This window comes from Buteo buteo, chromosome 24, assembly GCF_964188355.1.
Source record: "Buteo buteo chromosome 24, bButBut1.hap1.1, whole genome shotgun sequence".
Classification (NCBI taxonomy): domain Eukaryota; kingdom Metazoa; phylum Chordata; class Aves; order Accipitriformes; family Accipitridae; genus Buteo; species Buteo buteo.
This window is the reverse complement of record NC_134194.1, coordinates 17,757,473-17,785,000: the sequence shown is the minus strand read 5'-3', so window position 1 is coordinate 17,785,000 and position 27,528 is coordinate 17,757,473. Positions and strand designations below refer to the sequence as shown.

At 35.8% G+C, this 27,528-nt stretch overlaps 1 protein-coding gene across 2 annotated transcripts in view; it reads left to right on the top strand.

The window, feature by feature from the left end:
* The window catches only part of SLIT3 (slit guidance ligand 3), a 537,089-nt gene that overhangs the window by 39,339 nt on the left and 470,222 nt on the right, over positions 1 to 27,528 (top strand). For both annotated transcript variants that reach the window (XM_075056287.1, XM_075056286.1), the window contains exon 5: positions 17,533 to 17,604. In XM_075056287.1, the coding sequence (XP_074912388.1) occupies positions 17,533 to 17,604 (72 nt within the window). The remainder of the gene's footprint in view (positions 1 to 17,532; positions 17,605 to 27,528) is intronic.

The following is a 27,528-nucleotide window of genomic DNA, read 5'->3' as shown; positions in this document are numbered from 1 at the left end:
ACATTCTTGCCCTGTGCTTATGCCTCTGTATGCATCTGCATATTGGCACTGTTGGAAATGGGATACTGATCTAGGTGGACTATAAGTTCCAGTACTAGATGTTTTCTGATTTTCATCTTTTGCAGGAAACTAAACTGCTTATTGTCTTTTCCATATCTTATTCTGCTGCTACTGAAATAGCTGCCTACAATTTAGGTGTTAGGGATATGCTGTCCTTTTCATGGAGAGGGCTGAGACACTTCAGAATGTTCCACTGCTTTTTCATGTCTGGCGCAGAGGTATTTAATGGATTTCCAGCTGCCCTTCACCCCACTAAGAAGCTCATACTGAATGTCTCACTTAAAAGGAGTGCTGTCAAGTCACCAATAAGAAATCCCTGTTTCCTATAAGACTTGCTTGGCAAAAACCGAGGCAAAATCAGTAGCTTCCCTGAGAAATGTGGATGATAATGAGAAGATAAAATAATAGGTACAAATTTTCTTCATGAAACATGATGGAAGCTGCTATACAAGATGCAAATGGTGGATTACTTAGCTGCGTGGTTGATACCTCAGTTTACATTTAGAAACACACAGGACAAAAACAATAGCAAGAACATGGTAGTTCTTGGTATATATATGGGTGAGGGGTGCGTCTACAAATAAAAAATAAAATAGTAAAATATATATTGACAGCTTGAGTGTGAATAGTACACTTCAGTAAATCATTGGGGAGGAATATAAGTACTATATCTTATCAAGTCACATCTTGGCTCAAGCTGACAGCTCATCTTTATTAATTCTTGGAAGGAAAGAAGGAAGCTCATTAATTTTGTATTGCTTTTGATTCAGCTTTATGTGTTGCTCTTGGCTCAAACAGCCAAAATAAATGTTCCCATGATATGGTTCACATACTTCATTTATCTGTCAATACTGTACACTACTTAACTGCCAGTAATTTAGAGAAACATTAGTCATTTGTGTAAATGACATACCAGATATGGTCAGGAAAGATTTTTTTAATTTTTTTTTTTTTTTTTAAATTCAAAAGAACTCTTTTTTTGCTGCTCCCACAATTCAAATGTACAGTCAATGTAAAATTGTTGTGGGGGGAGGGGAACTTGCAACTATTAGTCCCAAAAGTTGTTCTTGTTGGAAAGGAATGTTGTAAGATCTCCAGTACATACATTTCCATATAGAGTCAAGCTTCTCACAACAGTTAACGACTGAAGAAAATAGTCAAGTATGGCCTATTTCATGCAGATACCCAGTGCATGTAGTAAATAATGTATTCTATCATTTATATTAAATTTTCAGGAAAACATTACTTTTTTGACTCTAGCAGAATGATACTGTCCAGTAATGATAAATCATTTTTCATATGTATTGTAAGTAGTAAATGCACATCCAAAACGAAGTGTACTTAAAGCTTTAAGATCATCTTAACATTTTGGAAGTCAAAAATACATTAATTTCCTTCTGAATTTTGCTGATTTCATATGTAGTGCAACTTTCAGTTTTAGCAGTTCCTTGAGAATCTTTTGCTGTTGATTGTTACAGCATAGTCCAGTTGTGTGTAATGTTGATTGCTATGGTCCTCATCTATTAAAGCTTTATAACAACTAGCAGTTGGCTACTTTAGGATAGCAGTGCAACTTCTTGCAACTGTGAGAAGGTGTCTGGTCCCAAGTGCAAGACGGGACAATGCAAGTTCAAAAAAAACCATAGCCACAAGGTTGGTCAGTAGTTATTCCTAAGAACTCACTGAATTTTCTTCAAAAGATGTTCCACAGGGCTGAGGTATCACTATAACTTTGAAACAAAAGAATTCACACTATTTTTTGGAAAAGCTAAATAGAAAGTGGTTTTGGGGCAAGCTGCTAAAATCCTAAGAATATATATTATATTCAAGGTTAGAACTTGATATTATGTAATATTACTATACAACATAGTCAGTATGCAGTATATATACATGCTTCTGTAATGTCCATGTCTCAGTATTTCGAGATTAATTAGTGTTTACCTTCTCATGTCAATAGAGGCTTGCAGGTAGAACTCTTTTTTTTTGGGGGAGACACAGTGGTTCAAGTATGGATCACTAGTGTAGTAAGACTATGGTGGAAAAAATAATAAGCATGAAACAACTTGTAGAAGCGAAAACTGGTAATTCTGAGAGGTACCCAGTCTGCATTTTGCCTATGCAGAAAGTCAGTTACCTGTTTACTGTCTTAATAAAGCTGGCTACATTTCTGTTTCAAAGTATTTAAGTAGTTTAAGCCACGTTTGTGAAAAGGTTAGAAAATTTTTAGAAACATCACTGGAAACATGACTCTTACAGAAGAGTGAGAAAAAGCTTTAATATGAAAGAAATTATTTGGGGCTTTTTTGGAGGCATACTTTGTCATTTTGTGGGCATTGCATACTTGAAAAACAGTAGTGCTTAGCTATGCAATATACTCTGATCATGGTGTTAGCTCGGATGAGAAGCATCTGCAATTTGGATCTTGATGTTGGGTTTTTTTCCTTATTTTAAAGCATATAACTTTAGCTTTTATTGAAATTAGTTAAGCATTATTTCAAGCATTGAAATATGTGTAATTGTCTTTGTACACAGATGAGCCATTTTTTGACGTGCATACGGGTTATATATGTGGAAATAGTTTATATTTCTTATGATCTTTTGAGAAAAAAGCAAAAATTGCCTTGTCCTTTTCTATTACCCCATAAAAATTATGGCAAAGTGTCAGTTTGCCACCAAATTCTGTGATTGCTGTGCTTGAAGTTTCAGGGCTGAAAAAGTAGTTGCAGGTTAATTTGGTAAAGAAGTCTACAGTCAACTTGGTAAAACTTGCTCCGTATCTATCAACAGTAGGTTTGATAATGTGTGTTTCCATGCACATCAGAAAGGTTTTTTTTTTTTGGAACTGTAGTTGATGCGAGTGGCACAAACATATTTAAATGGTACAAATTTCATTCTTTGCCTTCTTCTGTTGGTAAATAACTTGCATGAGCTGGATCTTGTGCATGTAATTGGAAGATCAGATGGAAAGGACAGGTCAAAAGGAACAAGTATATGCCTTGATCAACTGATGGCTTGAGAGTCTTGTGCACTACCTGCTGCTTTGTGTTTCTACTGGACCATCTTTATTTAGCAAAAAAATTCTTAAGCCTGTAGTAGTGATAAACTAGTTCACAGATTAATCTATCCCACTCTCTCATCCATAAAAGTCAAGTGAACAAGAACTATATTACTTTCTGTTTATTTTTATGGGACTCTTGTTGGAATATTTTTTTAAATGATACTGTAGCTGTCACCTACCCTTTGGGGACTATTCAGTGAATAAAGTAGTTATGAGAAATCACTTTATAATGATTCTTTGAAGATGTGCAGATTTGTACATGTGTAGTGGTTATATCTTCTAATTGGGTATACACATTTGAGAAAATGATAGTTCCTGATTACCGTGTTTATGTACGGTGGACTCCTAGAGGGCACTAATAGCCTCAAATTTCATAGTTTACTATGTCTGCCTGTAGCACATAATTATATAGTTACATATTACTCAGCCATTGCTGGACAGCCAAGCTTTTTTTGGTTATTGCTGATGCAAGAGTGAACCTTTTATTTCTTTTGTAAACATTTAAAAAAAATAAAGAAAAAAGGCACCTCTTTTCTGAAGGAAGCCATTAGCAGCTCTGTCAATAGGTCTGCACAGGAGGAATCTAAACACAGGAAAAGTGCAAGAGAGGCAAAGGGCAGCTAGCAAGAAAGCAGGATGCATGCTTCAGTGAATTGGGTTTGGTTTGCATTAGTACATCTGACCAGGGCTACAAAACAAAGAGGTTTATTTTAACAACATGAAAATAAACGAGCCTGATTTCATCAAAAACATTTTCATAGTAGGTCACTGACCCATAAGAACTCATGGAAAAACAAATTTGGGTCTCGTTTATGTAGACAAGAGGTTCTATAACCACAGGATTCTTAAGCTTCTGAAAGCGATGGTTGCAAAGCAAATGGAATAATGACACTTCCACTACAATGTAACCATAATTCAGTTGGAATAGTTGATCAGCATTGAATATTCCATCAGAGTTCTTAAACATTATTCTTTTCTGTGGCTTGTTTGTTTGATTTTAGCAGTTTTTTATACTTGATGAAGATTTATGGGAGTATTTGCTTAAACAAAACACTTAAGGATTTAACAGTCATTCCTCCAGGATCTGTAGGAAATACTTAAAGGTCTGTCTTACTGTTGCATAAGAACTGCTACATAGCTGGTCTGGAATAATTTGGATGAACTTTGTTTAGCTTAAATAATTTTATCAAAAGGGGTTTGCTTCTTTGAGCTTCCTTGTATTAGGAGGATTATACTGCTTGCCATCTGAGAAATACCGTGTTGTTGGCTGAATTTCATGCTGTCAAGCACAGCAATCCTTAAATAATCTGGTTCCTGAGTGGAACAGCAATGAATTCAAAGTACTTAACATCTTTTTGTTCTTGGAGAATATATGAATATGTAGATCTTGAAGCCTTTCTGCCATTGGTCAGACCAGCAGAGCCTTGATCTTGCTTTTCCTGTGGCAAAACTCCATTTTAACTGTTTCCAATGAACTGGAGCTCACCTGAAGCTGCAGCCTTCCGTATAGAACAGAATAAACCAATTCATGTTGGCTTATAGTTAACTTTATGTTAGTATTATGTTCTCAGTTGCTTAGAGATGATCTCTTCTTATGATCTTTCTCTTTGTCTCAAGATATTTACAGTATGAGGATCACAAGAGGAAGAGAGGATTCTAGGGTTCATGCAGATGTTATGGATATTATGTATACATTTTAATTTTTGTCTATGATAATTCTGAGTGGGATAGGTGTGATGCAGTATGTTAGGAATACAAGAGAGAAATGGGAACTGTTAGGTAGTGAAGCACTTCAGAAAAATTGAGCCCCTGCATTTCATAGCTTGCTGGGAAAGTGGGAGTGGATCAGAGGTAATTATCACAGAAATTGGGTGCACTCAATGTTTAGATAGAAGCTGCTTTAATGACAGCAGGTTTTTTTGTGGCTGGTTACCCCTTGTGGCTTCCTAGTGAGAAAACGTCCCTTGAGTTGTGATAGGTAATTCACACAGTCTTGTGATAAAGCAGTCACAAGAGCTGCTGTTTTTGCATTCTCAAATTTAAGTCAAGTGTACAGTGTGGTCTTTGTTCCACTTAATTATTTTCTTATATTCATTCTGTTGGCTTTGGAGCATACATCCTTTGTTAAGCATCCAGTTTGATTTCAGGCAGGAGATGATTCTGCTAGTCTTCCTTTTTTTAATAGTTCTGCTTGGCATATAGCCCCAGGGAGGAAGGAGTAACATGTTGCCACAGAAGCATTCTTTACTATATATGGAGAGGCGTGGTGAGCTGGGCTGGTATCGAGTTATTAAAACAGATCAAATAGGAACAGTGTTCTATTTCTCCTGGTAAAAATTGCAGTAATGGTTGTACTTGCAAGTTTACTTGCTAATTATTCACAGCTATTTCTGACTTCTGGAAATGGTTAGTTTGATTAATATAAACTTTTAAGACTTGTCAGCAGGGGCAATGTGGCTTGGAGATGTGCACGCTAAAATTTACTTTTTGCTTTCTTCATAGGGTTTCAGCCCTGACCTGGAGAGATTACTCTCTGGTGTTAGAAAATGTTTTAACCATGTCTATTTTACTCTTGCTTTACAAAAATTGAGGAAGTATAAAAAATGGTGGACATTTAGCGATACTGCAATAGATTCTTTATGTTCCTTGGATAAGATCCTATTGTTTTCACTTAGTCTGTGGAGGAATAATGAGAAAGTAACTGTGTTTTTTCTCATTCTGTATTAAGGTTTTGAAGGTAAAACAACTGGAAGATTTTGTGTGAATTTCTAAATTTTTTTAGATTTGAAGTAAGAAAACTTGCTAAAAGCATTGCAGAAACTGAGAAACAGATAGCTTCTGTTGATAGGTTTACTGATCAAGATTTTGGATTTATTTGAATTAAGAGAAAATGTAAATTCTTGTGTGTTAATGGCTGATAAAGGCAGATATAAACTACCATCCTGCATGAACATAACTGATTGGTTTTATAAATATGCTACTGAATTAAGAGATTGTCCATGTACTTTTGCTTGCTACTTCTGGATTTACAGGATTTTCTTACTGTTGATGTTGTCATTAATAAACGCTTTCTGATACATAAGATTCTCTATGCCCTTCTACAATTAAGTTGGTACTAACACTTCTGTCCATTTCTGTATGATGTAGGGCGTTAATCTCAGTCTTTAATACATAAGTGAATATTATGAGGCCTTTTTTGTTTCTTCATGTTGGCTTTGGGAAAATATTGAAATGTAAACCTGTTCCTCACACTTTTTTTGCTTATGTTACTAATTTGTTCCTAGCCAGAGGAAATCCATATATAATGCTTACATACTGGCTCTATCCTCCTTCTTAAGGTCAGATGTTTTCATATGAAGAGATCCTAAAAAAAAAAAAAGAGAGGATTCTTATGTTGAAAACTAAAAAATGTTATAGAGCTACCAGTTCATATGCTGCTGCTTTGTACAAAGAAATGTAGTCTGCTTCTGATAGAGGGTAGATAATCTTTTTCAGTCTAATGAAAAGTTACTAATAAAGGTTATTACTTCTGACAGCTTTGAAAACGTGAACCAGGACCACCCAGTCTGCTATGTTTGTAATAAGGGAGCTCAAAGTTGTAACTGTTGTAAACAGTTTTCCTTCAAAAAACAGTGCCTTAGCGACATGCAGTGGTATCTCTCTCAGTTTTTGGAAGAGCTTATGTACTAACATGTCATGTAAATAAAGAAGTTTACTTATTCCACACCATAATCCTGTAATATGGTTGTACTGAGCTTCCTCATAGCAACCTTATTGAAATTCTATCACATGTTGTCTGGCTTTATTTCCTAGTGTAGTAATATAAAGAGGTGCTGACAGAAAGTAATGGACAAGGTTGACTTTTTTAACAGGTGCCGTATCTTGACTGCTTTCCCTTACAAAAAGGCAGTGATACAAAGCAAAGGAAGAAGCTATGTTAATGACCTCAACACCTTTCTTGATGCTAATAGGATTTTCTGATGAAACTGTTGAATGAAATTGACTGTGCTCCTGCTTTACTGTTTCCCAAGTCAGTGCTGTTTAAAAGAGAAAACTTAGTAACTCCTTAGAGTTCAATAACTCCCGTCTTTCTGTCTGAGTCTCCTGTTATGTGTTAATTCATTTTTATTACTTCTTGGTTACACCCAGGCTTGTGATGTAACCGCTTCTCCCTTAAAGTAACTCTTAGAAACTACTTCATGTTCCCTGAGGCTGTTCTCTAAGGACAATGCCATAGAGCTCTTAATAACAAAGGAGAAAAAGCTAGCTTGTTTATTGCCAAAAATGAGACCCAGATGTTTTGAGTGTGAAATAAAATAAATGACCAAATTGGGGAGTGAACCCAAAGTTACGTGGATAATTTCAGGATATTAAAGGCTGGAGTACCAGGCCTGTTCCCTTAAACCTACCCATTCAAAAAATCAAAAAAACACTGAAATTTTTATTTTCTGTTGGAGAATGAGTTGTATAATAGGTAGCAATGCGAATATAGATGTTAAATTTAATTTGAAAGTTGTTGAAGTTGTGTGGAAAGGAATGGAATACTACTTGTTTCATGACAAATATGCAGTATTTTGATTTGGTAGTAAAGCTGTTGATGCTCAGTAGAAATGCAGACACAGAATTTGGAGACCAATGGATATCACACACATTCATAGGGTTAAAGCTAGGTAATTGCTATATTCAAAGAGACAACTGACAGTTTATATTATAGCCTGTGTATCAACTTGAATTCTGGGTGGTATGTGTTCAGTAATATACAAGAATAGTATTAGTAACTATAATACTGCAAGACATTTTAAATAGAAAGCAGAGATTTGTATAAGAGCTTTTTGTTGTGAGATCTTCTAGCGGAAGCCAGGTCCTTTTCTTTTTCCTCCATAGCCATGTAACTTCAGTGATTTCTGCTCATGCCTTGAATATTTGCCGTTTGCATGAAGCATGTTTTACTGATATTATGGTATTCAAAATTTTCAAATCAAGTCAGTAGCATAATAAGAAATGAAGTTGCCTTGGAAAATAGCATGATTTCCAAGTTTGAATAAATAACATTTGCCTTTGTTTTATGCTGGGCTTTTGAATTGATTACATACTGTATGGGAAGGAGGCGAGTATCTCTTGGGGAGCTTTGAAGAGAGCATGGAGGAAATTTCTCATGTAGTTAGTGGGCATCCCCTCACTGTAACTTGGCAGAAAAGGAGTTTTGGGTTTTCCTTGGTTTCCTTCTTACCCAGAGTAAAACTGTTCTGCAGCTGTAAGAACAACGCTGAAAGCTGAAAATGCTCCTTCTCAAAATATTGGATACAACTGTATTTGATATGATCTGTTAACATTGCTACTGTCAGACCCACACTAAGCATGTATTTGTTTATTTTGTGTGTAAATAAATGAGAGAAGCCACTATAAAAATAATACCTTAAACCTACCTGTGCAATATTGCAGATTATAAAAAATTATATTCACTTACAGAGAAATAGTGATGCATGAGCTGAAAAATACCAAGAAGGAATGTGATTACATTAAACTGAAACTGCTTCCAAATTTCAAAATTAATTGTATGAGGAATGCATAGGTCTCTGAGATTTAAAATGTTCTTTTACCCATTTATTTGACTTCTGTACCCTGAAATTCTTCTGAACTTTCTGAAGTCTTCCAATGGTGATACAAGCCTTGAGAAGGAAGGGAAAGTCTGCATGTAAGGGGCATTACGCTCCATGATTGTTGAAATTGTTTTCTCCTACATAAATTGCAGCAGCAAAGAAACTGGTTTAGATTCTTCTTGAAAATAGATGGTTAAAATGGTTGCAAGCTGAGCAAGTTAAAGGCTTTAATACATGGGGCTGAAGTGACAGGTAAAAAAATAGTCATTTTACTGTAATGCAAACTGTCTCCTGTGGTGGAGAGGGTAAAAAGACCTGGGAGGTTGCTGGCTGACTTCTTGCTGTGTTATAGTTGCGTTTCCATATGCATCTTGTTCTTTTCCATCTATACTGATCATGCCCTTGATATAGATTAGATTTAGCTCCTATTTGCTTTTTTTGTGAGTGGAACTCCATGAGACAACGTACCTGAACTGGTTGTGACCCTTCCAATTGTGTGAACATGAAGGATGCAGCTGAAGTCAGTACCCCAAAGTAAGTTTCTCCTCCAGGAAAACAAGTCCTCTGGCTTGAAAACAGCTTGAAAACAACTTGAAAATTTTCCAATCAAAATTGAGGATCTTTACTAATCCGGAAGTTATCCAGAAGCCAAGAAAAGAAATAAAACAAGAATATAATAAAGGTTAAAATTACCCTTTTAAAATGTAGGTCTTTTCCTCCATTTATTTCATAGAATGGTCCTGACAAATAACTTCAGTCTACCTCTAGGCTGCTAACGTTGTCACTTTCCAAGCTCCAGTGGTTGTTTCTTACTCTGGTTTTTAATAGTCAGGGGAATCTTAATAGTTAAGTTTCTCTCCTATCCCAGCTTCAGACAGAGGAAGAAATATTATTAGCCTGGTTGGAGCCAGGAAGGTAGGAATTTCACAGTTAATAACTTCTCCATTGTTTTTTTAAGGGCCCTTGATAGTCTGTGATTGACATTGATGTTGTTTCTCTCTATCCTGTTGCCTTCAGGACATGGGAACCCCCAAATGGGCAGTAGGCTGAGGGAGGAAGGGAGGAAACTGGCACTTGCTATGTATAGGAGCAAAATATTTTTGAGAGGCAAGAGGGAGTGTTTGTCCTTTGTTGAAACACTGTGTTTGATACTGTATGTGGCCACACTAAAGAAAACAATAATACACTGGAGGACGATGTTGCATGTATACTTCTTGTGACTTTTAAAGGCCACAAATTCTATAAGTATGCATTTTAGGCCATCTGAATCATAAATAAGAAAATGCAGTTTGTAACATGATAAAGCTGTGAAGTATAGACATTTATGTATTTACATTATATGAGAATAGAAGTCAACATCCAATATAACCAGGAGGAGCAATAGACCTTACTAGGAGGTACGTGTTGGTATCAGAGCTGGGATGCAAGGGCTTTGGCTGCAATAAAATGAGAAGGAAGTAATGTTCATAGAGATGTATGCATAGATATATGGATATGCCTATGTACACATATACCTATCTCTTGATTATAACTGTAATTATGAATCTTTTACTTTGCTCCTTGATGTTCAAATAGTCTTTTTAAGCCTTACATTATGAACACATTGAATTTGTGCAGCAGGAAAACTTCACAGTGCAGAGACTTTGCAGAGGTGCTTTGAATAGAGGCTTAAAATCTACATTTGTATTGTTTAGTATAAATTAAAATTTCTAGTAGTGAGTTTAAATTCTTTCGTGATGAAACTGAACAGAAAAAAGGAATCCGTACCAAAAGCCAGAAGACAATGGCCATACTAGCTCAGACCCAAAGTACGAGTAAGCCAGGATCATGTCTCCAGTTGAAACTCTCTACGGAAGAGCACATGAAGAAAAAGCAAATATATAAATTATATTGTGACAGAGATCACTTGAATCATCAATTGGGTCTTTGTAATTAATATTACTTAGTATTTTTTCTTAGTTGTTTGTCTTCTAAACCCACAGAAACTTAGCAACTAATGATTTACAATCAGATGTTACACAATTTAACTGCATGTTGTGTGGGAAAATTAATTCCATTTGTTTTCTGAAGCTACCATCAACAACATTTGATATTTCCAAGTTTTTTCTTGTATTACAAAAGATGGGAACAACTGTTTCTTATCACCTTCCCTTGCTTCATAATTGTACAGACCTTTAATTTATTCTCCCTCAGCTCTTTTCCTTGTGGGGAGTCTCTGTCTACTAAGTTGTTCCAATATGGAAGCTGTTCTGTAACTCCGATCATCCTTGCCATCTTTCTCCAAACCTTATGGGATCCTTTTTGAGGTGCAAATTCCAAAAATTCTCAGTCTTCAACATGTGAATACACCATGGATTTACACAGAGAAATAATCGTTAGCCATTATTCTTCTAATAATCTGTAACACTTGCTTTATGAATTGCTACAGAGCAGTGAGTTGATGTTTTCATGGGTCTACTTCCCGAGAAGTGATTTTCAGGATGGAGACAGCTGTTGTATGCATGAACTTAAAAATCTGTTTCTTTGCATATCTGTTAAATTTTACCTGTAATGAATTATATATGCCATTTTGGGCACTAAATACCATTAGTTCTTTCTGGAGTTTATAATCAGCCTTCACTTCATATCAGCAACAAATTGTGTCATCCCCTGCAGCTCCACCTTTTCAGGTCACCCATGAGTATGCTGAGCAGTTTGGGCCCTGATAGAAGTCCTTTTTTGCCTCTGATGGTGACCTTCTTACTCTTTCCGGTTCCAATTGCAGTTGATGCTTTTAATACAGTCTTTCGCAGATCTAAATATTAGCTGGGTAACAAATTCAGATTGCTCCTGTGAAGTAGAGTTAAGAGGTTAGAAAGTAGAGGAAGGTTTAAAAATAGTTGGTTTTATGTGCCTGAGTCCAACTTGCAGCCCAGCACTGGTAAAAACTTGAAGTGACTTAAGCTGCAACATACGCTCCCTGACAATGCTGTGGAAGACTCTGGCTGTCTTTGGAGAAGAACAGGCAAGTCTCTTGGGTTTTAATTTTTTAAAATGTTTTTCTTTGTTTTCTGATTTCTTGGTCTTTTTTTTTTCCCCTGTCCATTTTTAAGTAGGTTAGTACTGTTTCAGAAAAGTAGCCCTTTTAACCAGACTGTTAACAGCAGTCTTTCTCAGCGCATAGCTCACCAGTTTCTTTTAAAGGTATATTTAGTTATCTTCTTGGAGGTAACCTACCATTGTATTTGTTTTGTTTAATGTCTATCTTTGTATCTGCCTTGAAAATAATGTCATGTAATATCCAGAATAATAGTCAGGAAGTAACTTGTTGCCTGCAGCTTCGAAGGAAGGAGTTACTCTTCTTTTGTTAAAAACTTGTGGGCACATTTAGTAAGTATGAAGTTTTATTACATAAAGCTATCATTCATAACTATTGTGGTGGGCAGAGATATTATGCATATATATGATGTTATGAACATTATTATATGTAATGTTGAACATTTTATAGAAGTAAGTGCTCCTGCAATACCCCAGTATTTCATACACTGAAGTTTTAACTCTGTATTCCTGTGTAAGGTGATTAGAAGAGTTGAACCACTTATATGCCTGGTCCTGTATGAGGGATTTTAAGAGGATGAAACCATATTGTATACAAACATAATTGAACTCTAGATAAGCTTATACCCTAGATGGAATTTTGCAGTTTACTAAGCAATCTTAGTTACTAGAAGTGTGCCAATGATTTATAATAATTTCAGAAGAAACAGTAGTTCACTTCTGTAGTGAATTCCTGCATACAGAAATACAGGTTTTTAGCCTTTACTGTTTAGAGCTCCCTAAACATCTTCCAACAGAAGCATAGGTGAATATACATTTGAGCCTAGCGAGGGGACATTGTGCTAGTGTGGTAGTCTTACATGGATGCCTTGGAGGTGACGTATGGACTCCTGGAAGTCCATTGCTTACACATTGAGAACTATTGCTCGCGGTTGGTGGTTGGTCAGCTTTTATGGGTCACTTATGGGGATCTGAGGAGCAGACTAACAAAACAGAATGTGCAAAGTTCTACTTCCCATGCATAGTAGTGGTTAAAGTAATCTGGAAGATGGCGGGAGTTGCAATGTATGGAGATTGTTGACTGTACAGTCAGCATGTGTCTAATCAGACTTAATATCTTTGACTCAATGCAGGTATTGCCAGAGCTGATATGGCTCCTGGAGAGCCTCTCTGCACAGTTCCTCAGCTTCCAGGAGGTTTTATTAGTCTGGGCTCCATGCTGTGCACATCCAGAGTTGCTTCTGATCCAGCACTGGAGCTAATCTGTTCTGTGGCATTAGATGATTATGCATCATTCTGCCCAGTGCTCCAAATTCCCGGAATACTTTGCAGGTCTTATTAGCTGTAAAACATCCAGTTCAAAATACTTCAGAGACTGAACAGCTGCATTCTCATCCAGCAGTCCCAGGTGAAACAACGTGGACCAAATCTTGTCTGGCTCTGTGCCCCAGATTCCTTCCTTCCTCTGGGCGTACCTCAATGTTGGTATGGTGGTGATTGGTGCTATGTGTGCGTACGCACGAGCATGTTCATGCGCTGGTTGCGTGGTGGATGCATTTTGAACATGAGAGAAGAGGACAGATCAAAGTTTTTAGTTGTAGTGTGCTATGAGTCCCAGGTGGCGCTCCCAGTTGGAACAGTGCAAAGGATTTGGTGTGGCAATGAAAATTTGACTGATTTTTTTCCTCATGAGAAAATGTAAATGATATTTTCTTTAATTCTAGTCTACTGTTCAGATTCACAAAACTGACGTCATTCCTTCATGGTGTAGCTAGTTGCAGTTGCAAAAATGGCTTGGCTCTTAAATCCAATTTCCAGGTATCATGTCTTGATGTTACTTCTATTTTAAGTCACTAACTTAAAATCCGGAATATCTATATCTGTTAATACAGTGCAGTCACAAGAACAGTGTCCACAAAATCATTTTACAAGATTTTGGCTCATTTTGTTTATGAACTTTTTGCGGACTGTTTTTATTTTATTGTAATAATATATGGCTTCCCCCTTTCCAAGGTATTTGTTATAAAATCAGAAATACTGTTGTAATTAGAATTAAACACCTGACAGGATTAAGATTTAGGCATTAACATGATCGTGAAAGGCTCTCATAGGTAACAGGCTTAAGCAAGCATAGGGTGTTTCTATACTTCTCTGCAGGTCTTTCCGTGTGTGAAGGGGCTGCTGCACAATGGATTCCTTAAAGCGTACTCCGCCTGTGCTTTGAAGTTCCCCTTAGGATCAGCTACGTTAAAGCTTGTCCTGCCCTGTGCTGGCATTCCTAATGTATGCTTCACCTTGCACTTGAAGTTTCCTTATTTGTCCTAGAGCTTACTGATAAATGAGGATAAACTGAAGTTCTTGTCAAATGGCGCGTTAGGAGCTATTCCATAACGTTTCTTTCGTGTTTGGCACTTCTCTGTCAAACCAGAGGAAACTGTTTATAAATGACCATTCAGAACATTTGCTCTTTTCATTAAATAATTTTTAAACACTTCTTTGTCTCTTTTATAGGATTTAAAAACATTCTGTCTTGTACTTTGATACTTCTGTATTGAGAAGTTTCTTAATGGCCTTTCTCTCAAGCCCAGGAAGAGAAATAAGAAGAGTAATTGCTATTTTCCTAGGCTATTGGTGGCTTTCTGGCACATAATAAATAAACCCATGTTAAATGTATCCTATGTCAAGTATGTTTGAGTTTGTATGGGCTGATCTAGTCTTATATTTAGCTGCGTATTGCAGTAGAAGTTATTTAAATACAGTAGGTGATGTTCAAGAGAAACAAAACCCAGTTCATTCCCTGAGTTCCCCTGAGAATCAAACTATGAATAAAATGACTTTGGGCAGAAATTCCAACTTGAAGTAAATCTTAGGAAGGGATGTTTGGAGAGTCCTGTGGCTTGAACCAAGACATCAGTAGCCATGGACTCTTCAAATGTTTGTTGCTACCTCAGATTCGCTTAGTTATCAAGTAATAACATAGCCTTCCTTGCCTTACTAGCTGCAAGCTCTGTGACAGAAGTACTGTGTGTTTACACTATTCTGAGGACGGTATCATGTGCAGTACAGTGCAGGAGCACTAACCTGTATTGATGGGTTGTTTTGAAAACCAAGCTTACATGAGTTAAGGCAAAGGAAGAATGTAATTAATTATTGGTCTTGATAGATGGATTCGGCTTGCTTACTGCTGCAGAATAAAAAGGCCAACACTTTGTTTATAACAATATAATGTTAAAAATTTAATATGTTTAGACCAATATGAAATGTCTAGTGCTGGTGAACAGTAGGTCACAATGTAAGCTTTTCAAAAATGTGCTTTTTGTGGACTTTACTTCATATGATGTTTGAAAGAAAATCAATACTAAGGTAATGTCAGGATGAAATCTTAAAATGCTTAGGACAATTTAAAAGAGCAGCTGAGAGTTTGGTCCTTTATCCATCACAGGTATGGTGGTGTTGGCCCATAATAGGAAATAATTTTAAACAATTGATCTTCTGGATTAATTTGATAATAAGTTAGGAAAAAATATTTGTTAGCTTTTTTTTTTCTCCAGGAAGTTGTTTGTGTCACTAGAAATTGTAAATATTTGACTTCTCAGATTGCAAACTTTCTAACCTTGAAAATACAATTTTTTGTTACTACATATGTTTTCTTGTCTGCTTGTTGGTGTGGAACCTCCTTTTCTAGAAACTTAATCTCATTTTACTTAGATTCTGTGGCTTAAAACAATAAGCATAAACATGGCATTTGTGAAATCCTTGCAAGTAGAGATAATTAAAACATTCCTTGGACATTGCTTTGAGATAAGTCAGATGACTTTGGATTTGCATGTACATTGTGAGACTGGAATGATGATCAGACACAGTAATAAACATTAGACAACTATGTGGAATAGATGCCTTTCACTGGCAGTCTTTTTCATTTTGATCGATAAATAAGTTCAACGTTTAGTGTTTCTCAAGAACTAGCGGTAGTCTTGATGAATGAGGATGGAACTGAGGAGTTCTAAGGCCTGTAGTATCACAAGTAATTTTTTGCATTGTATTTCATCCTGCTAAGTAGATGAACTATTCTAGAATATAAACATGCTTAACTGAAAACATGATTTTGAGGAGGATTAAGTAGCACATTACTATCAACCTTAAATTAAACAAGATTAAGATCAAGTTTAATTAGGTATAAAAGTGTGAAATTTCACGTGGGTAAGGGAATCTAGTTTAAAATCTTCCCATGTACTTAATGCAAACTAGTGCTTAGTATCTCTCATGTTCTTGTTTAGTGTTTCATTTATTGGTTTGTTCATTTATCTCAGAAATGTAGTTGGGTAGTCAGTAAAAGCACTGTGAAATAACCAATTTTTTTTTTCTGCTTAAGTTAGCATGTGGCATGCGTAATGCATAACGTTTAGGCTCTGTAAGCAAGCTAGCAAAAGCTGCCTTTGATCTGTTCTAGGTGTCAGAAAGAGAAGTTAATATTCCTCTCTCCTCCCTCACCCCTTTATCTTGCAAGACACGTTCATATGGTAGCCATATGAAAACTCTGCCGCATGAAAACCCCACAACATTAGTTTGATCTCTGAGGAAGGCCTTTCAATCAAAAAAATTCTTGAATTCTGATAGTGAAATTACTCAGTGCATAAGAAAATTGGAAACCAGATACTGGATGCTAACTATCAGTAGGTTTCTAAAAGTTCCAGGTGTCTTCTGAGATCAAAACTTTAGCAAAAATAGGTCTGTTATCAAAGTTAACTTTTAAGGTAAATTGGGATCAAAGGAACCATAAATACAGGCTTATATATGAACATGCATTAGAAGTCAGCTTCCTGTTTAGAACAGTGGAGTTATATGTAATTGGTTTAGGTCAACTTCATTATGTAAATAACATTCATTAGGACTGTGGAAGCAAGGGACAGTTTTTATTGTCAGACAACAGAAAAAGGATTGTAGAAAAAGAGTGTTTCTTATAAGTAGAACTGCTTTTAGATTTTGCAGAGCTGGCATGCATTTTACAAAGGAGAGGAAGCTTATGCTTTTTATAGCATATGCTAAGCTGGAGTAACTTCTAACAGCTGATTTCTTACAGTTGACAAGTTGTGGTCATCAGTGTAAAAGTTTTCATGGTGAGTGAGTAAAATTGACTAACGTATAAACATTAAGCAGTTCTCTAAAACATTTCTGGAAGAATCTTAAAGATTAAGATTTTATTTCAAATCACCATATAGTTGTCTGGTTACCTGTATGTTCATATGTTCTACAACAGCGCTCATATCTTCAAAGTGAAGTTTTAAGAAAATTCTTTAAAAAAAAAAGAATCTTGTGTTTATACTGTAGAAATAATAGGTAATCTGGAAATAATCTTGGTTGGTCAAGTTACTTAATTTACTGTGCCTACATTTTTAGGAGGAGAGAGAAAATCCAGATACCTCCTGGTAACTATTCCTCAGACCAATAAAAGCTGACCATGGGGGCTATATGATTCACTGTTAGTAGGCATCCAGAGGAAGAATAAAAAAAAGATATTTGTGTACTCATCCATATTAAAACATTCAAACTTTGTGGTGACTGTCACTTGACTCCCTATCTCAAGACTGTAAGCAGGTGCTCTACAGATGGTATGATCTGTTTGGCTTGTGTATGAATAACGTACACAATGCATTCTATGCTGAGTTCGTGGCATGAGGTTTAATACAATAGGAGCTTCGTGTGTTTATGCGTAATAGAAAAAGATTCTTAAATTGGAAGATAATCTAATTTTTTTTTATTCTTATTGTAACTGTTTAGGCGTCTGAACAAGAATAAATTGCAAGTTCTCCCAGAGCTGCTTTTTCAGAACACACAGAAGTTAACTAGATTGTAAGTATTATCTGATTTATGTTCCTATTGTATGTTCCTTATTATACAGATTTGTATGTTTGTGTTTTGACTGTGGTGAAAGGTTTAATTTTTGTGACATTAGAACTGCTAGATAGTAAGGGTTCTTAAGATGATGTGTTATGTTTGCATGTGTGTAGTTGTAATTCAGTATAGCATAAATATCAGAGAAAAGTAAAACCACAAAATTTTTCTATTCTTCATATATTCACCATGATGACTTCAAGGTGAATTATTTTCAACTCTCTATGTAGAGTTATAGAAACCATGAAAAGTGGCAACTTCGCATGTCTAGTATAGTCTACACATCCACAAAAAGAGATTGCATACTCTTATTTAAAAATCAGCATGTTGACATAATACAGATTGTTATAACTTTTTCAGTTTTAGAAATTATCTTTTTAAATAAGTCAAGGCATTGCCAGGCAGACCAGCAAAGTTATGGCTGCTGCCTTGTCAGTCAGGAAGATGAGGAAATACAGAGAGGTAACGAATTTTTCATCTCTTTGAAATATAAAAATTGTGTTATAAGATGTTTAGATGGCATCAAGACCAGTTTGAACGGCAAGAGAAGACTAACATAAGCTTGGCTTTTTTTTTTTTTTTTTGGTGGGGGGAGGGAGAGGGTGGTGTTAGCACGATGACTGGATGATTTATAAAATATATTAAAGAAAAAAAGTGAATGGAGATAAAATGGATGAACAGGTGCCTGCACGGTTACTATCAAGAAAATAATCATCTGCCTTTAAAGCAGTAGTCAAAAGCTGTTTGAAATTGCTTTCTAGATCCTGCCAAAGTTAAACTCATGATCCAGACTGTCTTTTTGAAAGATGTGCTATATGGTAAAACTGGGGTTTTTTTATGCTTGAGTTTGTTTATGGAAGACTAGATAGACAGACTTATGATTTGGCTAGTGAAATTGTAAAGTTACTACAGGATGGCAGAAAAGTTGTTACATCCATGTGGAGTTTTTATAACTGTTTCAATATCTCTGTATGCAACCAAACAAACCATCTAGGCAGTGCAGTAAATTTTTCTTACTGTGGAAATACAAAACACATGGTGATGGTGAAGATCAATTTTGGAATCAGTTGATTATTTAAAAAACAGTAGGCTCTTTGTTGATGTTTTAAACGCAGACAAATTGAACAGTGTTGTGAAGCGAGTAATATTGAAACAGTTTTGTAGAATTTCTGTTATGAACTTTGTTGTTGTCCAAACTTGCTCATGAAAAACCGTACAAGTGAATGACATCATTCTGGAGATTAAAATATATGTATAAAAATATAAATAATTACAAACTATAGCTGTCTTTTAGTCTTAATCTGCTTGAATAATCTTTGTTGTACTTGTTTTTGCAAGCTTTGTTGTAGCTTTTGAGTGCACTAGAAAATATTTGCTCAATGGATTTGCTACGGCTGAGTGATTTGGTTGTATTTCCTAATGTTCTTTGCATGTTTTTGAAATTTTGTATCTTGAAACTCCACTCAAGTATAAAGTGTGAGCTGATACTGACTTGCAGATACCCTGATCTGGTCTCCAGAAGTTGCTAGTTGTATTTATTTCATAGAAGAGTTGCTTTATATAGGTTGGTTGTCTAAGGAAATGGTGGTGCTTTCAAGAAAAAAATTTTTATAGTGATTACATGTATCCACTAATACAAATTCCAGTTTAACATGTTGAAACTTCTGTGAGTGGTTGCATTGTACATGGCTATCATTAGGCGGAAAGGAACTTTATGGTAATTTGTGGTTTCGAGGGAAGGTTGTGTGTGTTGATAACTTGTGTGCATCTGTCTTAGGGAGCCTTGCACAAAGCAACTAAGTGAAGTAATTGAGGCTTTTCAATACCAGAGTGTGTATTTTTTAGTAGATCATGTAATCATGATACATTATAGTCCTTAATAGCAAAAGTAACAATTTTGCTTTTAGAATATAAAGATTGTAATAAAATTACATAGAATAGAATGATTAATATGAATGCTGTATTCTGTAATGACTCCCAACAGATGCTGTTGAAACATTTGTCTTTATTCACTGACATTCATTCAAAGTCTTGCTTACTGTTTAATAGTGTTTTAGATAGATCACTTTAGCACTGTTTGTCAGTAGAAACTTGCTTTTTCTTTTGAAGAAACAAGTGTTATATAAATATAGTGTATATTTTAAGTAAATAAATCTTAGCTAAATGAACTGTTATGGCTCCCAATGCAGTTTGGTTGTATGTTTTTCAGTGATGGGATAAACCCAAGAAATTTGCTACCTACTAGAATTTGTAAAAATACACACACACATATATTTTTAATGCTCTGAGGAAAAAGAAAAGTATGTCCAAGATGGTTACTTTCTATTTTTTTGTGTTACTCTCTTGGTCCTACTGCTAGTAGATTTCAGAGTTGTTCTTTCTTGCTTCTGTTATGACTTATCTTAAGTCCAGCAGTACCAGTCTCCATTGGTCACAACTAGCTTTCTGGGTAAAATGCTTCAATGAAGAGGCATGATGCTTGCATTCCTTTCCCACAGCTGCTCTGACCTAGCCTTTCAAGAAGAAAGCATAGCTGAGAAAGCGATGAAAGGGAATAAAAGTAGTGAAGTAAAAATTGATAAGAGGGACTGATACATGGGTGATGTAGATTCTGTGGCCTTTACGAGGAGTGAATTAAAATGAACATTAAAAAGTGTAGATAATTGTGATCTTAATTTTAATTTTCCGTAGTATAGGTATGTTTTTTTTCTGCTGCCATGTTTTCAAACTGTTGACTCTGGGCTACTAAGCTATTAGTCAATTACTTTGTTCTATTTTAATAGTTATAATCCTGATAAACTAGAAAGTCCAAAATAGACTATTTTAATTGTGTAAGCTTGCTACAGCTGAAATGATGCAAAATTTTAAGAACTAAATATTGCCCTGCAGTGTTCCACAAATGTAAAATTTGGTGTTATTAGTTGAAAACTAAGAACTCATCGTCTTGTCCAAATACAGATGAAATGAGCAGTGATTTTTCTAGCTGCTCTCTTTAGCTGGCATGCAGTGAACCATAACAGCCTTCAACTTTGTTAATGAAGGTCCAAACTCAATTTTTAAAAAAAATATAAAACTAAACACAAAGGTGGCGTTTTAAGTTTGATAACTTCATAATAGTGTGAAAGTTGGGTATATTTATTATCATTAATAGTATTTGGTGGAGATAGAGTGACTGACCTGTTTAAACATGCAGGAATTTTGTGTGCTGGAGGGTTTCAGGGAGGACCTGTTAATGTTTCAGGAATAGTTAAAGGTTGCAAAACAAATGTGAAGACTTTTCTCAGTGTTCTGTCAGCTGGGCTGAAATCTGCCTGTGAGTTTACTGGAGAAAGAAAATTTTTTATGTAGTTCAGTATCAGCAGAATCTCTTCAGTCATATTGCTGGTGGAAATTAAAATGTAGAACACTAAGCTTTCCTGTCAATAACGTGCTTGAAAAGCTAGAGGACAAACCTGTTTGGTGATATTGGATTCCTCTTTTGTTTCATATGCATGCTGTTTGTGTAGTTTGGGACAGCTATGCTCTTGTCGCTGATGGTTTCCTTGTTTGTCACCATAGCGTACTTATGTTGGGGCACTGTGCATTTTCACTGAAATGCAGTCTTTCTGACAACTAATAAAATTTAACTTAGAATGCTTCTCATTATAACTACTTCTTCAATCAATCACTTACACTCCAGGTACCTTTGCCTTTTTTCTCCAAGCCTCTCCCAAAATGCCAAACTACAGGATATCTTTGCATCTTTTACAGTGCAGCTTAGACTTCATTGTCACATCTGGTTGATATTAGAAGCAGGAATATATATATCTAGGGGAATAAACCTTAGATGGAATGTGAAACGTCCTACAAAACGAGTTTCTCATAAGGTTTTGAGCCTTTTCTTCTAGAAAGAGGGGCTTTTGAGACTCATGGATTTTGCTTGCTTTAGTTTAGATAAGAGTTTTAGGTTTAAGTTGGATGGTGAATGAACCCTTGATTGGATTCTCTAGTGGAAATGTTTGCTGTTGCTCTGTTGCCTTGATTTCCTAGGTTTTAAAGCTTCTTAAATGTTTTATATGGGATAAATAATTAAGTATTTAATAATTCAAACTGCAGGCACTTTTAGTGAGAAAACTGAATGAAGGAAAAGGCACTTTCAATAAATTGAGAAATGGAAACAAGAAAGATATTTTTCGTATAGTTTCAGATATTATTTACTAATATATAGCCATAAAGAAAAAGGTAATGTTAATCTTAATACAAGTGATTAAAGGCACAGAACAAGTATCGTAAACCAAAACATGTAATTTAACAGCTATAAAAACAGGCTTTGATTCCAAGGTAATTATTTTCAAATATCCAAAACAACTTGTGAAATTTATCGGCAAAGTTTGCAAACATAGCTTTGTGCATGCTGGAATCATGAGTTTCCTTTGTGTGCACAGCTGGCATATAAAATGATCGTAGTGCATCTGCTTTTCACTAAAGGCCTAGTACGCTAGTGGTCCATGAGATACATAAATATCTTTAAAAACGAAGTAGAAGTGGGAAACAGACCCCCCCCGCCCCCCAACATATAACAGTATATGTTTTGTTGTTGAAACTTCCATACATAAAGCCAGCTGCTAAGTAGTCAAGGTAAAGTTAAGTTCCTTTGTGTGGATGAAGAAAACTCGTAAAAGTGCTCTGAACTCAAGTCCTTGCAGTGAGAATTAATACCTCCCCTGAATTTATAGCCATGGAACATTTGTTGGGTCTATTCACTTTTAATGAACTGTCTTAGTTGTCACTTGACAAAACAAACCAGGCTCTGGAAACTTAAAGATACTGAAATCTGATACCAAAAGTGTCAGATTAGTGGAAGTATCCATAAGACTCTGACATTCAGTAGTTTACTTTTTAGGGTAGTATCAGAATCTAGAATTGAGAGTAACGCTGAACATTGTGGTGTGAGAGCATGGCCCTGGGATCCTGAACTCTTGAGACAAAACCAGTTCATGGATGTGCATGCATAATACTTTTTAAATCTCAAGGTATTTGCACTTTGCAGTTACAGGTGTCCCAATGTTTTATCATATTCATCTGTAATTATTTCCAGAGGAGATTAAAGTAGCAAGATCAACAGGAAGGAGATATTGTAGACAAATTATTTGTTTTAATAAAATAGAACATCCTCTTAGTATCGGGAATAGTCACTGTATAACACATTGCTTGTTGTTAACATGGTGTAAGTATTTGTAGCACAGTGAAATCTGTCAATAAAGATGGATTAGCGGAACTGCTTTATTTCTTGTATAGTGGCATATTTCAAAAGGTGATTATGATACATGGATGGTAACAGCAGGTAAGTACTTGTAGCATACAACACAAAGTCTGTGAATAGTCTTAAAAAGAGGCAATATTCTAGCAGAATCACAAAATTATTGATGTTGGAAGGCACTGCTGGAAGTTGTCTTGTCCAACCAACGCCATGCTCAGGAAGGGTCACCTAGAGCAGGCTGGTGCTGATGTCCGGATGGCTTTCGAATATCTCCAAGTATAGCGGATTCACAGCCTCCCTGGGCAACCTGTAGCAATACTCAGTCACCCTCACAGTAAAAATTGTTTCTTTATATTCAGGCAGAATCAGGAAACTGGTTTGCTGCATATGTGTACAACATGTCATGCCAAATAACTCATGTGTAGTGAAGCAAACTGAATTTTAGACAGAGAAAAACTTTTTGCAGTAAATATATTAGGAGCAAAGCTCGGATGCTGTTATTTGATTTCTTATCTTGAGGTCATGCCACTTCATGATGAAAATGTAAGATTTTTATAGTAAGTCTTATAGTTTCCCATTGATGTATGTATCTCTTAATTGTAAATTAATGTTTCCCAGGGTAACATTAGTGACGGGTAGTCACTGATAGTCAGTGACTGTCAGTAATGATGTTTTGCTTTTTAAAGAGCTACTCAGACGTTAATTAGGTAATAGTTCACTGAAACAAGTTGGAAATGTATTACTTGAGTGTTCAAAGATGGAATAAGCAAAAAGAATCAAAAGGGGAAGAGGGGCTACTTAGCTAACTGCTAAAATGGTATGGGGAATCTTGTCCTCAACCTGCTACATCATGCTGTTCCTTTAGGTTAATGGTTGTCAGGAATTATCTGGCATCTACCTCCTTATAGAACTGCTACTTTTGGAAGGATGAAAGAGGATAGTATGTGGAACTTTGTTAACTTGCATTGATCCACTGTCATTGGGAATGAAATTTAAATTGTGTTTTATCTGATTATATTTAATTTACTTCTGAAATGTTTTCTTCCTGGAATAAGAAAAATGTGTACCTCCCATTTTATTTATAATTTATTTCAAACACTGATATGAACCTCATCTGCTTTCTATAACCACAGCTATGCATTGTATTAGATCATCTAAGTTTTCTAGTTCAATATGCAATAAATGGACATTAATGGCTAATAAGGTATGTATATCACTGTAAAACAGTCAAATAAGTAAATGTAAGTGTAATACCTGTAGGAGCACCAGTAAAAATCGAATATCTGTTTGACCTTTGTTGTTGTTGTTATTAATTTTTTAAAGGTAGATTAGAAGCAAGAAAGGACACACGTGCAAATAGACACAAAACATACCAAATGTTTCTGAAGACTTTTCATGCAAAGTTTTATAATTTTTCCTGGCTAACAGAGCCTTCATCACTCAATTTTTCTCCTTGAGCAAGGTGTTGAAACCACATTAAAACTACCCAGAAATAATGGTTTATCCTGTAATTCATACGCTTTGAAGATGCTGGTGAGAAATGTGTATTATTGTGTGGATGTGCATACTTAAAAGCAATTTTAATGATAAATTTATTAGACATTGAAAACCTATGTAGTCTGTTTAATTTTTTCATACTGGCTTTTAATTCTATTTTCACACACTGCTGTTTGTCATCTCTGTTCTTGATTTGTCTGCTTCCTTACAATTTTAGTGTTTGTGCAGTGTGTGTATTTGATTTTGTGTAAGTAGTTTCATTAGATAATTCCTAGTAGGAGTAGCTGGAACTATTTAGTTACTGTGCTACTTATGAAGCTGAACTTGTTAAACATAAATAGAAAGGTGTACTTAACTTCTAGATTCACTGTGCAATATTATGTCATTCTATTGCACACTGTGCCTGCAGTCAGAAGTTGGCCCGGGTGAGTCAGTGTCTCCTGGTTTGAATTTGACAAGTGTAGTGTGTATTAGATTTTACCAATGTCTGCTTTCCTTTGAGTGCATTTATAGCTAAGATGTTTATTGTAGCTAGGAGGTTGTTTCACATGTGTATGATTTGCCAAGAATTTGCTGCTGAAAGCCTTACTACAACCATCACTTGTAAACCCTCCTTTCCAGCCTGATCCTTAGCAAGCTTGAAGTATCAAATCATGACTCCTGATCAAATTCAGAGTCTTTTATCTTGTGGATGTCATCAGAAGCTGTGTTTGGAAAAGCAACCAGTTCATAAATTTTCTTAGTGTCCTCTTTATGTTTCTGTTTGTTCTCTTTCTAGAAAGAAAGATCTCACAGATTGCTGGCTTAGAGCTCCATTATCATTTCACATTAAAGCAGGATCCTGACAATTCAATTGTTACATGCGTTTGAGTTATGGTGTTACCATGACAAAATAGCATGGGCTTGTAACAGTGTGTTTTTGTGGTTTTATCCACATCCAATAATTGTAGTTTTACTGTGTATAGATCGCAGCAGGTCTTTTTAGAAGATAGTAAATAATTACAGTAAGTGTTTGCTGGTCTCTAGGGTGCACTTCTGGCTTGAGAAAGATGTGCATTAGGTCAGAGGCTTGTGCTGCAGATAGCTGGATGACATTTACGCCATTTATCAAACTGAAGTAATTTTATATTTTCTTTTTGGCTCTGGTTGTAAATAATGTATTTAGCAATTTTTTTTTTTTAATACAAATACACCAGTTTTATTTGGAGAGTCTAAGGATTTTTTCCTGTCTAAATTAGTGCAGAGGATTAATTTTTAAATATATGACTGAAGGATTTTTTTATGATTGTGAGAGTAGAAAACAAATGAAGACATGTCAACAAGCCGGAAGGCTCCCTCCTCAATGATACTTTTTCCCCTGTGTGAAATTGGTTATTTAAAATGATACTGTGCAGATGTCTTGTTTCCCCTCTTAGGGGGAAATAGGCATGATTGGAGAAGAAAGGGCACTTTTTGCAAAACTTACTTTCAGGTTTTAGTGGCGTCTTTCTTCTAAGATGATATCTATTGCCAGCTTCTGTGATCAGGTTATCTTATTACTAAGCTATTTAAGGTAGGTTGTGGCAAAGGATTATACTTTTCCAGAAGAAATACTACACATGCAGATGAAGCATAAGTCTGCTTTGGAAGTAAGTTGTTTTACTCTATTAGCTGAGTACCTGCTGTTTTCCATTTTCACTATTTTTTCCTATGCTATTAGAAAGGTGACATGCTCTTTTGGTTGGTGTTCAGCTCAAGGAATCAGGAGGCTCCCAGTTTGTGAGATTAACTTGCCACTAAGTTATTTGGTAGTCTTAACCATGCTGCTGAGTGTCAGTTTTCCTGAATGCAGGGGTTTTTTTAAAGCACTGTCAAACATATTCTAGTTTCAAATCGCATGTCTTGGGAATTACATATTAAAAATTGTTATACTGTTATTGCCTTCTCAACACAATCCTGAACTGGAAAATGCTTGGTTTGTTTTACTGACACCAATAGTAGCCTTGTAAACTTACTAAGTCCAGCCCAGGACTTTACATCCACATAGCTGTTGTAAATAGTTTCTGATGCTTCTTAAAAGTCTTCTTATTCTTAGTATCAAAAAAGGAATATTGATAAAATTCTGTATGTAGTCACTTTATCCAATTAGACATGAATTCCCATCAGAGTTTGTTCTTTTCTCCACAACCAGGATATTTGAGAATATCCTGGAGGTGTTTAGCAAAATTAGGCTTTTTTGAACTTCGAGACTATTTTGTGGCTTTAAGTGAGTTACAGCAAAGACAACTTAATCAGGACTCCATAGTTAGTCATCACCTAGATGGTTTCTGAGGGTGGTCATGTATGCTCTGCCAATTCTGAAATGCATCCTTTTTAACAGGCTTCAACTTCTGTGTTTAGAGTGACAAGTTAAAACTGGGGGGAAAAACACAGTGAGTCAACTTCTTGTTATGATGGCTTTCACATGACTAACAGCTATTACAGACTTCTCAAAATACAATAATTGTGGGTGGGCATTATTGACTTACCATTTTCTTACATTAGTCTTCAGAACTTTATTCTTTTGCTTCTGTTAGCACCAGTTCAAGCGTTGTAGCTCTCTACAGTGTTGTATTCTGGTTCCTCCGGCTTGATTTGTGGTGCTGGTGAGGCTGAGGAGGCATTGCTGCTGGTGGCCTCTGCAGAGTGGATATGTCTGTTGAAGTCATGGCTTGCTTTTGTTAAACTCCACAGAGGTTTGAATAGCTGTGTAGATGCAGTCAGAGAATAGTTAGGTTATATCTGCAAGTATATTATTATCGTAGGTATTCTGACCTGATGGTTTATAGGCAGTTACTTTTCCAGAAACTGAATAACCCTGTTAGTCTGACTGTGACCGTTCGAAGTTTGGCAGAGTCAGATTTACTGCATGTGCTTTAACATGGCTTTTTGGCCTTGCTACTAGAGCTAGTCTGCAAATATCAGCACATCGTGGTGTACTTGCACATAACTTATTGCTATATAGATATTGCTTTTCTTGTTTACAAGCTTCCATTTAATTGGTTAATTCATATGTGAATATTTTTTACACTTTCCCCATTGGCTATACGTTGAAAGGAGCTGAAAAGTGTTTTGCTGAATGCTCAGTTTAGTAAATGGTCCAGAGCTGCTAGAGTCCTGGCCACAGT